The sequence below is a fragment of the Psammomys obesus genome, unplaced genomic scaffold, assembly GCF_907164565.1.
Source record: "Psammomys obesus unplaced genomic scaffold, mPsaObe1.curated_primary_1811, whole genome shotgun sequence".
NCBI lineage: Eukaryota > Metazoa > Chordata > Mammalia > Rodentia > Muridae > Psammomys > Psammomys obesus.
Window position 1 is genome coordinate 23,398,895 of NW_026592510.1, and position 13,570 is coordinate 23,412,464.

Genomic DNA, 13,570 nt, shown 5'->3' on the forward strand with positions numbered 1-13,570 from the left:
TTGGAACAAACCAAAGGAAATGCCATAAAAATAAGCTTTACTTTTGTTTCATCTTAAATTCCATAACTCTCTGCAGATATCATACTGTTTTTGTTTTTTTAATTTTGTTCCATTTGTATTTCCTCTGGGAAAAATGCACAGAGCAGGGAAAACAAAACATCACACAATGGCACTAGGAGATGTCTGGACAATAAGGGAAACTGTGGATTAGGATCATGTTCAGCTGCAGCAAAAAGCCCAGGACATACTTCAGTTCTGGTAGAGGGAAGAATTGATGTAATTGCCAGATCTCTTAGCAACCTTCCCACACCATCTCACCCACTCCTTCCCCTTTCCCTCAGATAAAAGACTTCTGGCCATCTTCCGTACACAAATTCTCCTTGGTTTTCATGGTTGTGAGATTACTTCCTGACCACAGTTTCCTTCCTCTCCCTAAGAACAGGACTTGAGTGTCACACTGCTGAGAAGTGTTCTAGGCTATGTCCAGTGTCCTCCTGACCCACTCCATGGTGAATCCCATGAAGTGGAAACCATCTCTTCCGGTGTTTGCTCTCCATAACCCAAGTCCAGGAACTCCCAGATGCCCACGCTATATGGCAGCTCCCTTGCCTGCTCAATGATTTCCACACCATTCCTTGAAGGTTCATTCCAGACCCAAGTCTTCAGCCAGAAAGCCAAAGCTGAAGAAAGGCAAATAATTTCAGGGACCACTTAGGGCTCATAAACCTGTGACCTGGCGTCCTAGCTGAGCTCTGGTCAGCAGAGAGAGAAGATACAGGCAGGCCCAAAGAAAGCAGTGCTTTTAAAAGTGCTTCGAGTTTCCAGAAATCGGCTTCTCTTCCTTCATATCTTTGGTCCACAACTCCAGTTTCTAAGCTCTGAGCTTCTTCATATCTTTGCCTCTCTTGGCACCAAGTGCCCTGAGGCCTAACCAGTACTGAATCTTCTTTCCCATGTTGCTTTACACAGGAAATAATCTGGAACATCCATTTTTGTGAAACAAATCATTTTTGAAAGTTCATAAAACATTATTGTCTGCAGAATAAAAACACCACAGGCAATTCCCTTAAACTTGGATAATGGATTAAATCTTTTCCTGTACTGAGGTCTCTGGGCTCCACATTTCTACATCCTGCTGATTTCCAAAAATTTTATTATAGCAGGGTTCATTGTTTTCCTTAATATCAGCAAGAATAGATTCCATAGTAGGACCAAACTCAATGATACTAGAAATTCCACCTTGGTACGTACAAGTGAAACCAGCAGCGTGCATGGCCACCAATGAACCATTAGAATCAAACACTGGTGATCCAGAAGACCCTCCAAAAAAAGTGGTGTCATAGGTAACCACATTAGTGTCGTGAAGCATTTCCTGGAAACTTCTTTGGGTGTACATACGGACAAAAGATATAGAAAAATGGCAGCCTGCTGCCTCTCTTGCTTGAAAATTTTCCTCACATCTTCTTTCTCGATTATCTTGAGGGACCACTGTGCAACCATCAGTAGACTTCTTTTCTCCATCCGGGTGGCCAATGATATAAATCAACCCATTAACTGGCACAGGTCCTATTCCGTTGTACAGTCCAGCGGGTACTTGGTGTCCGTTTTCCTTCAGTTCCAGGACAGCGTAGTCAAGGTCTGTATCAGATATCTCAAACCAAGGTTTAACATCAAAAATGATGGCATCTGTTAGTGGGAACTCTTCATAACCAAAGGTCACCTTTACACATTGACTAATTATACTAGCCCACTCACTTTGCTCTGCTTTCCCCACGATGTCAGTTATGACATGTCGGCAAGTGAAAATGTACAGTCCTTGAAAAACAAAGCAGGTAGCACAACCCTCATTTCCATTATTGTTCCACCATAGGAACCCGACTGAGTCACTGGCCTTTGAAAGATGCTTGAGCACTTTAACAGATGTAGAATTTTTTGTCAGTTTCCCAAAGTTCTTTTTATGCACTGTGTAAAGTTTCTTCTTTCTTTTTTTACCTTCTTCCTTGATGTATGCTCTGAGTTTTTCTCGTTCTGTTTTCAGTGTGGGGTACTCATCCACAATGTAGTCTTTTAGCTCATGGAAGTTTTTCTTTTCTGACTGAGAATCCTGAGTGACAGATGTTGCCCTAGGTTTCTTTCTTAGCTCGGTGTGAATCTGAAAGAGCTTGCCCTCTAACTCATCAACTGGCTGGGTGTTTTCTATGATGGTGTCCAGCTTATTAATGAGTTTCCAATGGTCACTCTCTATAAAAGAACAAAACCTGCCATCCTTCCTCAGAGTGTCCTTGATGGTCTCTCCTTTGACACCAAACACACAGAGTTTGTTCCCACTTCTGTGAAGTTCTCCACACTTCAGAATCGTTTTCTTCTTACTGCCAATTGCATGAATGTAAAATAGGACATAATTGGTAGATGCTTGGTCCTGTGGTTCCAACAATTGTTTATGTTCTTCTGGCTCCCTTTTACACTGAGAAAATGTAATACTCACATGGCTGCCTTCTGGAAAACAGCAGAGGGGCATGCCAAGGTTGATGTAGCCTTCGATTCCTTCGATGCCACGCACCAGCATTTCTTTGCCCTGTTGACTGTCTATCTCTTCTTCGACAGCAGTGAGAGTTTTAAGTGCTGTGTACAAGCTACTTGTCTCGTTATGTGTGAGTGTGTGTTTCATGTTTCTGTTTTTCCTGAGGTTCACATCTAAGGTGAATGTAATTGTCTTAAGTGAGGGAGGTGTCTGATCTTGTTGAATTTTCTTAGGTGAAAGAAGTTTTTGGTCCTGGATGTTGGTTATGTCTTTTGGTGCTTTTATAGATTCTGCTTTTACTTGAGAAATAGTGGAATCATTTTGCTCTTCTCTGGGAACCTAAAAAATAAATCATAGATACCTTAAACTCTGACTATAATTCTAGTCATGTTTCCAATTTTTTGTGTGCAATTCACAGAATTCCTATGGGAAATTTAGTATCAATCTCCAAAGACCAGTTAGTAGAAACAAACCAAAGTCAATCCTAAGATGCAAAATACAACCTCAGCTTTTTATCAAATTAGTCAAAAGAGCTACTTTTATTACACACTGTTCATTTTTTTAACAAACAGGAGAACAGACAGAAGTGGTATCCAGATACTCAAAGGTCTACCAGCTTCTCTGTATGGTAGTTCAAGTCATTTTTATTATTTTCAGCAATATAAATTTTTTCTTATCCAAGCATAAGGAATATTGCAATAACATTTTGTTAAGCTATGTATTTATCCTTAATTGTTTTTTAACGATTTGTTTATGTACATGAATGTTTGTCCTACATGTATGTGTGTGCTCTGTGTGCATGCCTGGTGCCCACAGAGGTCAGAAGAAGGTATCAGATTCCATTCCCTTGAACTGGACTTACCAGTAGTTTTGAACCACCATGAGGGTGCAGAAATAGAGCCCAGTTCCTCTGCAACAGTAGCAGGTGCTCAATAATTTGTGTCTTGCTATGTAGCTAAGACTTCCATAGATCTCAATTGTAGCCCCCTCCTTTCTTTATGGTCCCTTCCTTGCTTCTCAGCAAAGAGGAGACACTTATCCCCCTGTGCAAACCTGCCTTAGCACATCCAGGCTCATCAGGATGGTGTAATTCCTTTTTCCCAGTGTTCTGGCAAAGCAGCCACACCAGAGTGAAAGGCAGGCAACAGAGTTCATGTCAGAGACAGCCCCCATCCCTTTCTGGGGGACCCACATGAAGGCTAAGCTGTCCACTGGGTATATATGTGTACAGAATCTAGGTCCAGTCCATGTTGGTCCTTGGCTGTAAAGTGAATAACTAACTACATTAAAAAAAAAAGTTTTAAAAAAGACTTCTATAGAATTCAGCATATAGCCCAGGTTGGCTTCAAACTCACAATGTTCATATTTTATTTCATTAAGGAATACTGTAACTTGGACAGTATCTATCATGAAATGAATGCAAGCCCTTCCCTTTATTATATCAATTCCCTATTAACTAATATGATCACATGAAATGTGTCAATCATACCCTATGTAATGTGTGAAAAGAAATTGGTCTCTCTGTCCTTTCAGTGGAGAAATTGAAATTACAGAATGTTTGTCCTATAAGTGCCTTTTCTATGTCACCTCATAACCCATAAAGTAAATGGATTCTAATACGCAGTTTAACATCTTTTTCTATTCAACTATATGTATTCTTTTCCTGTAAATTTTTGTCTTCTCCCACTGCAGGACTGTAAGAATCAGGGGAGAAAAAAAATAGGAGGACATAAGTCTAATTCAGTAAATAGCAAGGCCTCAGTGAAAACTACAAGTGTTTATGACAGTTGTTGTTAACTGCTTGACAGAACCTAGGGTTACCTGGGAGGGGGGTCTCTGAGCACTTCTGTAGGGTGCTATCTCGGTTACCTTACTTCTGAGGAGAACAACCAGCCTAAACATGCTGAACACATTCCCTAGGCTGGATCTTGGACTGTTTAAGTTGATAAGGAGGAACTGACCATTCATCCATTGCTCTCTACTATTGACTGTGGAGGAGATATAACTTGGTCTCTCAAGCCCTACTCCTGTAACTTCCCTTCCATGATGGATTGTAAGAAACTGTGAGCCAGACAAACCCTTCCTATTTTAAGTAGCTTCTGTCATATTATTTTATCACAGAAACAGAAAAAGATACTAAGACAGCATGAACACTAAGTGTGGAAGGGATTTTCCCTAAGTCGTATCCTTCATGAGAAGGATGCCAACAGGCAAGGAGTTCATAGGCTAGCAAAGTCAGGTAACGGGATGAACAGTGTTGAGCCTGAGTAAAAATTCAGCCGCTCATCATTTGTAATGACACTAACTTTCTAAGTTAAACAGACAAAAGGAATGCAAGGTGTTGTTCCCCCCAGACCCAACCCTTTAGTCTCATCCCTAAAGCTGCAACACATCACCAGATGCAGCCTCCCCCCTCACTGCTGTGGATCCTACAAACCCTAACCACCCTCTTTCCACTAATCACTGCATCCCAGACCCAAACTCAAGTAAGAATCTCCTACTCAACCACAGGCCGCTCCTGCCAGAAAACCAGATAGCCTGTCCACAGGCCTTCTTCTCTCTCTGTTCCCCCAGACCCAGTAGTACCACAGTCTAGCACTGCAACAGATCACCAGCTGAAGTTTCCTTACTGAACTACTGGGGCAAGGCAGAAATAGGAAATTAAAGACTTTCTAGAATTCAATCAAAAGGAAGGCACAACATACCCAAATTTATAGGACACATTGAAAGCAGTGCTCAGCACCAAATGCCTTTATATAGAAATTGGAAAGATATCATACTAGCAACTTAACAGCACACCTGAAAGCTCTAGGATAAAAAGAAGCAAACACACCCAAAAGAGATAGACTGCAAGAAATAATCAAATTCAAGGATAAAATCAATAAAATAGAAACAAAGGGAACAATACGAAGAATCAATAAAAGAAAGAGTTGGCTCGTTGAGAAAACCAACAAGAGTTACAAACCATTATCCAAACTAACTAAAAGATGGAAAGAGAAAAGGCGCAAGACTTTTCAGAGTCTGCTCTTGGATCACTTCCTCCTGGTGAGTCGGTCACAGAGAAAGAGGATGCAGCCAGTCCTGATGAGACCTGATAGGCTAGGGTTAGATAGAAGGGAAGGAGGACTTCCCCTATCAGTGGACTAGGGGAGGACATAGGGAGGAAGAAGGAAGGAGGATGGGACCGAGAGGAGATGAGGGAGGGGGCTACAGCCAGGATACAAAGTGAATAAATTGTAATTAATAATAATAATGAAAATTTTTCAAAAAAAACTAAATAAAAATGAAAAGAGAGTATCCAAATTAACAAAATCATAAATAAAAGGAGGACATAGCAACAGACACTGAAGAAATCTAAAGAATCATAAGGACATACTTTCCACCAAATTGGAAAATTTAAAAGAAATTGATAACTTTTTCAACTTTGCCAAAGTTAAATCAGGATCAAATAAACAATTCAAATAGACCTATAACCCATAGAGATATAGAACCAGTCGTTAAAAGTCTCCCTGCACCACCCCCCAAAACTCCTCAGGGTCAGATTGATTTTAGTGTAGAATTCTACCAGAATGTTAAAGAAGAGATTACACCAATACTCCTCAAATTATTCTACAAAATACAAGCAATGAAAGAAAAATGACCAACTCATTTTATGAGGCCATGGTTACCCTAATATCCAAACTACATAAAGATTCAACAAAGAAAATTACAAACTGATTTCCCTTATAAATATAGATGCGAAAATACCCAATAAAATACTTGCAAACTAAATACAAGAACACATTAAAAAAATCATCTACCGTGCTCAAGTAGGTTCATCCCGGAGATGCAGAGATATGTCAACACACAAAAATCAGTCAAATGTAATCCATCATATAAACAAACTAAAAGAGGCACATGAGCATCTCATTGGATACAGAAAAGGCCTTTGACAAAATCCATCACCCCTTCATGATAAAAATCCTAAAGATATTGGAGATACAATGGATATACCTAAATATAATAAAAGCAATTTACAGTAAGCCTATAGCCAACATCAAATTCAAAGCAATTCAAGCAATTCTACTAACATTAGGAGCAAGAAAAGGCTTTCCACTCTCTCCATATCTATTCAGTATAGTTCTTGAAATGTTAGCTAGAGCAATAAGACAACTGAAGAAGATCAAGTAGATACAAATTGGAAAGAAAGAAGTCAAAGTATGGTGATTTGTGGATGATATGATAGTATACATAAGTCACCCTAAAAATTGAACCAGGAAACTTCTACAGGTGATGAATACTTTCAGCGAAACGGCTGGATACAAGATTAACTAAACAAACAAACAAACAAAAAACCTACCAACAACAAAACAGTATCCCTCCTATATACAAATAGCAAATGGACTAAGAAAGAAACCAGGGAAGCATCTTTGACAACAGTCTCAAATAATATAAAATATCTTGAGGTAACTAATGAAGCAAGTAAAAGACATACAATAGAAACTTTAAGGCATTGAAGAAAGAAATTGAAGACAATGTCAAAAGATGGAATGATCTCCCATTCTCATTGATCGGTAAGATTAATATAGTAAAAATGGCCGTCCTACTGAAAGCAATCTACAGATTCAAGACAATCCTCATCAAAATTCCAACACAATTCTTTACAGTCCTTGAAAGGAAAACACTCAGTTTCATATGGAAAAAAATCAGAAGAGTTGAAACAATCCTGAACAATAAAAGAACTGCTAGAAGTATCACCATCCCTGATTTCAAGTTGTACTACATAGCTATAGTAATACAAAACAGCAAGGTATTGTCATAGAAAAAAGACTTTGATCAACAGAAATGAATTGAAGACCCAGAAATAAATCCAAACACAGAAGGACAGCTGATTTTCTTTATAAAGAAATCAAAAATACGCACTGGAAAAAGACAGCATCTTCATCAAATGGTGCTGCTCTAACTGGATGTCTGCATGTAGAAGAATGAAAAAATACCATATTTATCACACTGTACAAACCTCAAGTTCAAGTGGATCAGAGGCCTCAACATAAAACCAGATACACTAAATCTGATAGTCGAGAAAGTGGGGAACAGCCTTGAGTGCATTGGCACAAGAGACAATGTCCTGAACAGAACACTGAATAGTGACAACACTAAGATCAAAAATTAATAAATGAGACCTCATTAAACTTCGAAACTTCTGTAAGGTAAAGGACACCACTCATTATACAAAGTGGCAGCATAAAGAATGGGAAAAGTTTTTACTAACTCCACATCTGATAGAAAACTAATAGCTAAAATATATAAAGAACTCAAGAAAGTAGATGTCAAAAAACCAAATAATCCAATTTAAAAATGGGGTACAGGTCTAAACAGAGAATTCTCAATAGAGAAATCTCAAATAGCAGAGAAACATTTAAACAAATGTTCACTATCCTTAGCTATTAGGGAAATGGAGAGCAAAATTACTTTGAAATTCTACCTTACACCTGTCAGAATGGCTAAGATCAATGACACAAGTGACAGCTCATGCTGGTGAAGACGTAGAGCAATGGGGATGCCCCTCCATTGCTGGTGGTACTGCAATCTTGTATAGCCAGTATCAAAATAAATATGGTGGGTCTCAGTTGAATTCAACTGAGTTGTTGGCCAAGGGGTCTCAGAGAAATCCCTAAACCCAGGCTGATGCTAAGACAAAGGGCTGCTCTCTGAAAAATGACAGTGGGGGGCCCTGTTTCTGAAGACAACATCCACACAATTCATTGAACATGGAGAAGTCAAGCCGGTGCCTCCATGGGGCCTTCACTCCTGCATTCCATTCTCTTTGGTGTTGAAGGTACTCAGTAGGCTAACTGAAAGGGAAATGTGGACACCACCCAGGCACAAATTCTTTGACCTACAGTCTACCTTTTGCAAATTATGCTAGGGCAATGGTGACAGAGAACTTAAGGCCCACTGTACCAGAAGAAACCCAGACCTAACACTGCTTAGGTAACCAAGAACCAGAGACTAGACAGCCCAATGACCTAGGGTAATTCTAGCACAGCTGGTTGAAAAAATGATATTCTACTATATTCATAGATCAGTGGCTTATCCACTCATCAACATAGAATCTTCCTCGGTCAGCAGACAGGAACAGGTGTAAAGATCTCCAGCTGGACATTATGAAGAGAAAAAGTCTAAATTGTGGGTCTCCATCAAATCCCTCTCCTCAGAGCTCAGGCAATCTTCAGGAGAAGGAGGTGGAAAAATTGTAAGAGTCGACAGGGATGGAGGACGCCAGCAACCATCAGCCTCTGAATTAACTAAGCAAGGTACATAAGAGCTCATGAAGATTGCAGCAGCAAGCACAGGGCCAACATGGGATTACACCAGTTCCTCTGCATATATATTGTAGATATTAGCTTAGCATATTTATGGGACTCTTGACTCTAAAAACAAGCGGGTCTGTGACTTTTGTGCCTGCTCTTGAGACTCTTCCTCCTGTTGGGTTACAGTGTCCAACTTTGATATGAAAGTGTTTTGCTTCACCTTATATTTTGTTATGTTTTGTTGTTGTCTCTTAGAAGTCTGATCTTTTCTAATGAGAAACAGAAGGGGAGGGCATCTGGAGGGGAGAAGCGGTAGGGAGAAACTGGGAGGGGTGGAGGGATGCAAAACTATAATTAGGATATATTGTATGAGAAAAGAATCTATTTTCAATCAAAAAATGCCAGGCAATATAAATCTACTCTGGCCAGGCATAAAATCTTTCAAAACACATTTCTGTAATATACATTTGATGAGAAACATCCTTTTTCAACCATGTAATAGACCTCCATATATTTAAATATTCCTGTGAAGTATTAAACAAATATAGGCTGTTATGACTGGAGAGACCAATCATACTCAGAACATTTGAACACTAATAAATAGTGTTAATTTTTTCCCACAGGTTGTTTTGACATGTATTTGATCTATTTTATTAATGTTTCAGGCATGATTTAAATAGGATTTTTTTTATTAAACACTACTATGGTGGAAAGCTATAATACAACACATTGTCTTTGCTGCCATTCACCAAAATAAATCATGTGAAGGAGAACAATCCTGGAGTATGTCATTGGCCCCGTCAACAATTAGGTAGCTTCTTGGTAGTAGATCCTACGTGACCTAGGACCCATGTTGGCTAAGACAGCTTGTGTTATCACACAAGCAATATTTATAGACATACCTGAGAGAAATAGTCATTGATCTTTTTATTTTTCCTTGCATTAAATAAGATCTGTGATTTGCGCTTCTTGTAGCTCATGGTGGCTTAGAGATGAAACAGATGGCCCGACTGAATCACAAACTTCAAAACCAGTTTAAGTTCAGTGAAGCGTTGCTTTAGTGGTAGAATGCTTGTGCAAGGCCAGGTTCAGTCCTCAGCTCCAAAAGAAGAAAAAGAAAAGAAAAGTGGTCCAAGTTATGGCAGTATCAGCATATCCCAGGACAGTAACCTTGCAAGCAGATGCTCTATCCAAAAAGCATAATCATCCAATAGGAAAAGCATCACATGTCCTGCACTGTACCAAACACTTAACACAAATCATCTGTAGTCACTAACTTCCACCACTGACAAGGAAAGCAGCATCTATATAGATTTTGTCTGGGGGAAAGGATACCTTTGACAAGGGAGGTGCTATATCCAAACCCACAGAATTCAAATGCAGATATCCTACAAAGGGCTTGCAGCTGGGACACTCATAACTATGTTCTATTTACATCGATGTCAACATCTGCTGTTGTGAAGATTAAAGAGAATGTAATACCGGGTTGTGGGGGGCCCATGGCGGAGTGCGGCCGGCAGGGGCGCCGCAGGCGAGGCCCTGCCCACCTCCCCGGGCTCGGCCCTCTGCGCCAAGGGTGCCCTGAAAGCCGGGGCGGGGCCGGGAAGGAGGCGCCGGCAGGGGAGGTCGCCTCGGCCTGGCGGGCGCGCTGTGACAGCGGCGGGGTTTCCAGGAGACTGCAGCCTCGGTCTGTCCGGGGACGAAGCCCGGGCCAGCCCTGCCCGGCGACCTCTAGGCTTGGCGCTCACGAGGACCCCGAACCCTGCCGCGGGGTGTCCCCAGGGACAGCCCCGCCCCGGAGCAGCAGCATCAAGATGATACAATCCCTCAAGGCACTAACTGAAAATGCAGACGCTGTGTACGACAAGATCGTGCGTTGTCAGAAGGCAGCCAGGGAACTGCATGAACGCTTGCACAGCGTGGGCACCGAGGAGGGACTAGCCCTTCAGGAACGGCAGAAGGCTGTGGAGAGCTTTACCTGGAATATAACAGTCTTAAAGCGACAAGCGGATCTTTCGAAATACGCTAAGAATGAGACCTTGGAGAATCTGAAGCAAATCCATTATGCAGCTGTTTCGTGTGGCCGAAACCCGGCACTGAAAACTCTGAGGCCCAGAAGCAGCGCCTGAGCCTAGAAGTCATCCCGGAAAAAGCCTGTGATGAAAATGAGGACTAGGGGCTCTCCCAACTGTGGAGTTCCAACCCTAGGACCAGCCACCAACTGCACTGCACTCACTAATGAGGGTGATATCTGGGATTTCAAAGCACAACTGGAACAGCCAGTTACAGTCCATTACAGCTACAAACGTAGGTAGCAACCCGAGGGTGAAGGCAAATAAAACTCTTTAACAAGAAGTCCTATCCCTGGCCCAAACACACTGTCTTTGTATTTGTATACCAAACGCCCTGAGGTTTCACTGTGAAGAACAGGGCATTTGCTCTAGTTCCAGAGAGACACAGAAAACAGTTCCTACTGATAACAGTTCACTCAGGGGGAAATGGACTGGACTGTTAAATTCGTATTTGTTGGTGAAGGGGTGAAGGCGTACTTCCTGTGTGTGTTTACCCGTCGTGGGGCGGTAGAGGATTTGGTGGCATGCTTGCTGAGCCATATTTACTAAGCAGAATGTAAGGACTGGGAGCTGAGAGAGAATGTAATACATGTAGTCCTCAGACAATGGCCATGGCCGCTAATGCTAATGCTGCTCTTGACACCAATGCTTAACCACGGGGACACTCCTTCACAGCCACTGTAGAAAACGAAAGTGGGTGAGTACTTGAGGAACCGGACGCCATTACGTGATATCTGCAGGCAGAAATTTGTTGTTTATCCAGAAATACAAGTTGAGGTTCTTTGTCTGTTGATGACTCATACCGTGATTCATATAAAAAAATAATAATAATAAAGCCAGCAGAAAGAAATAAGAATTTTACGGTTCACTGGCATATATTTAAGCAATTATGAACCACTCTGTATCTACCCCATACATATGAATTCCAGGATCCGTGCTGGGTCGTATTTTACTGAAGTGAATTACGTGTAGTTTTCCTTGAGCAACCCTGCTAAGGCAAAGTCCGCTGAGCTAATTAGATTTGCTCTTTCTTCAGTAAAGCAATAAACCAACGCAGGACCTGTGGAAGGGCCTATCTCCAGCCTCCCTGACAGTTCCTGGATTTTTTTTCTCCATCTTTCCTCCTTCTCTCTCTTCCCTCCTTTTCCTCTCCCCAGTTTTTCATCTCCTCTCTCTCTCTCTCTCTCTCTCTCTCTCTCTCCCTCTCCTGCTCTCACTCCTTCTCTCTCTCCCACCTTCATGTCTCCCTCTCTTAAGGTCTCTTTCTTTCTGGCTAGCCACAAGAACATTCTGCTCCTCTTACCTACCTTTCTCACAGAAAGGATTTCGAGAGGCAAAGGCCATAGCTGATCTAAGCCTTTCCCCACAACACCATGTCATTAACGCCAGCATTCTGAGGCAAGAAATAGCCACTGAAAACCAACCTGGGATTCCTGGGTCCTCTGGATAGATAGCACGTCTGCCTGTGCCCCAAGGACTTTCCTGCCTTAGCGTCTCCCCAAGGTCCCTAAGAAATCTGAGATCGGACCCGCCTTGAAGAGTATCACAGTTTGCTCCTAGAGCTGCTACCCTCCCTCGCTCACAGCCAGCACTGGCTCACTTGAATCCAGCATCCAACATTAAGTCTTATTGAGGGAACCCTCACAAAGCCCATAAGGGACACAGAGTCTGACAATGAACTTGCATATTAGTTAGACCTTTGAGGAAGCTACTCTCATTAATATTAAAGTTAGCTGGCTCTTTCTGGTCCTTGGCAGGACATTCTGGGTTAGTACATTTATGCTGATGGAAACAGCAGACAAACAAGTCACGTTAATTTAGTAGTCGGCTACGTGCTTTGGCTTCCGCTCTATATGCTGGGCATGCCGGAGAAAGAAGTCAGTATTTGCCACTTACTGTGTGTGTTTTTAGTCTAAAACGAAACAGACTTAAGAAATGTATTGGTGAATATTTGCCCCACGCAACACCCTGACTCGAAGAATTCAAACTGAAAGGAGCTTTTTACTCACCGGCTCTTTTCACGCTGCTGCGCCTTCCCGCCCAACCGCAGCAATCCCGCGTCTTTTTGAAAAGACCAAACCTGACGGTCATCTGATGCCTTTGTCTAAGGGGCGGAGAGATCGCGGATTGGTCCTTTCACCGACCAGCAGCCATTACGCAACTGTTTATTGGCCTCACTCGGAGTGCAGGTCCGGATGTGAGCGAGTGCTCCCCAAAGGGCCACTTAGTCAGAGCAGCTGGACTGCCAGTTGATGGAGTGGGTGTGGCCCTCTACTCTCCAGGGATCTTGGCTTAGAGCCTACTCAAAGGAAGTGTGCCTAGCGGACTGGGCAGGAAGCAGCGGAGGAGCCTCTCCCGGACTCAGCGAAGGGTTCCAGCCTGGCTCGGGGCAACTGCAGAGGTCCAGGGATTTCCCACAGCTGGACTAGGCAGGAGATTCCAGACAGCAGGTAGTAGAGTGGCTATCTGGGGCTGCAGGCAGCAAGTGCATGAGCTAGGAGGAGGGAGGTTGGAGGACTCAGGGTCTTTCGAGGGGCAACATCCCTACAGCAAACCAGCTTCAGTGCTTGAACAAATCGGGAAGAAGGAAGGACCTTGTCAAAAACAGATCGGTCTTTTTATCTTGGAGTTTAGAAATGTATTACATTTATATATTATGTATCTGTCTGTATTGTGTGTATGTG

General features: G+C 42.2%; 2 protein-coding genes across 2 annotated transcripts in view; one reads left to right on the top strand and one right to left on the bottom strand.

Moving 5' to 3' along the window:
* On the bottom strand, window positions 1-12,949 carry Fam111a (FAM111 trypsin like peptidase A). Its single transcript, XM_055614247.1, has 3 exons — window positions 12,896-12,949; window positions 9,717-9,913; window positions 1-2,860 (listed from the first exon to the last, which is right to left on the bottom strand). The coding sequence occupies exons 2-3, from the start codon at window positions 9,792-9,794 to the stop codon at window positions 1,085-1,087; spliced, it is 1,854 nt and encodes a 617-aa protein (XP_055470222.1). The 5' UTR covers window positions 9,795-9,913; window positions 12,896-12,949; the 3' UTR covers window positions 1-1,084.
* The window catches only part of LOC129681975 (serine protease FAM111A-like), a 27,935-nt gene continuing 25,921 nt past the window's right edge, over window positions 11,557-13,570 (top strand). The window contains exon 1 of the mRNA XM_055614192.1: window positions 11,557-11,583. The gene's annotated coding sequence lies outside the window, so the exon portion shown is untranslated. The remainder of the gene's footprint in view (window positions 11,584-13,570) is intronic.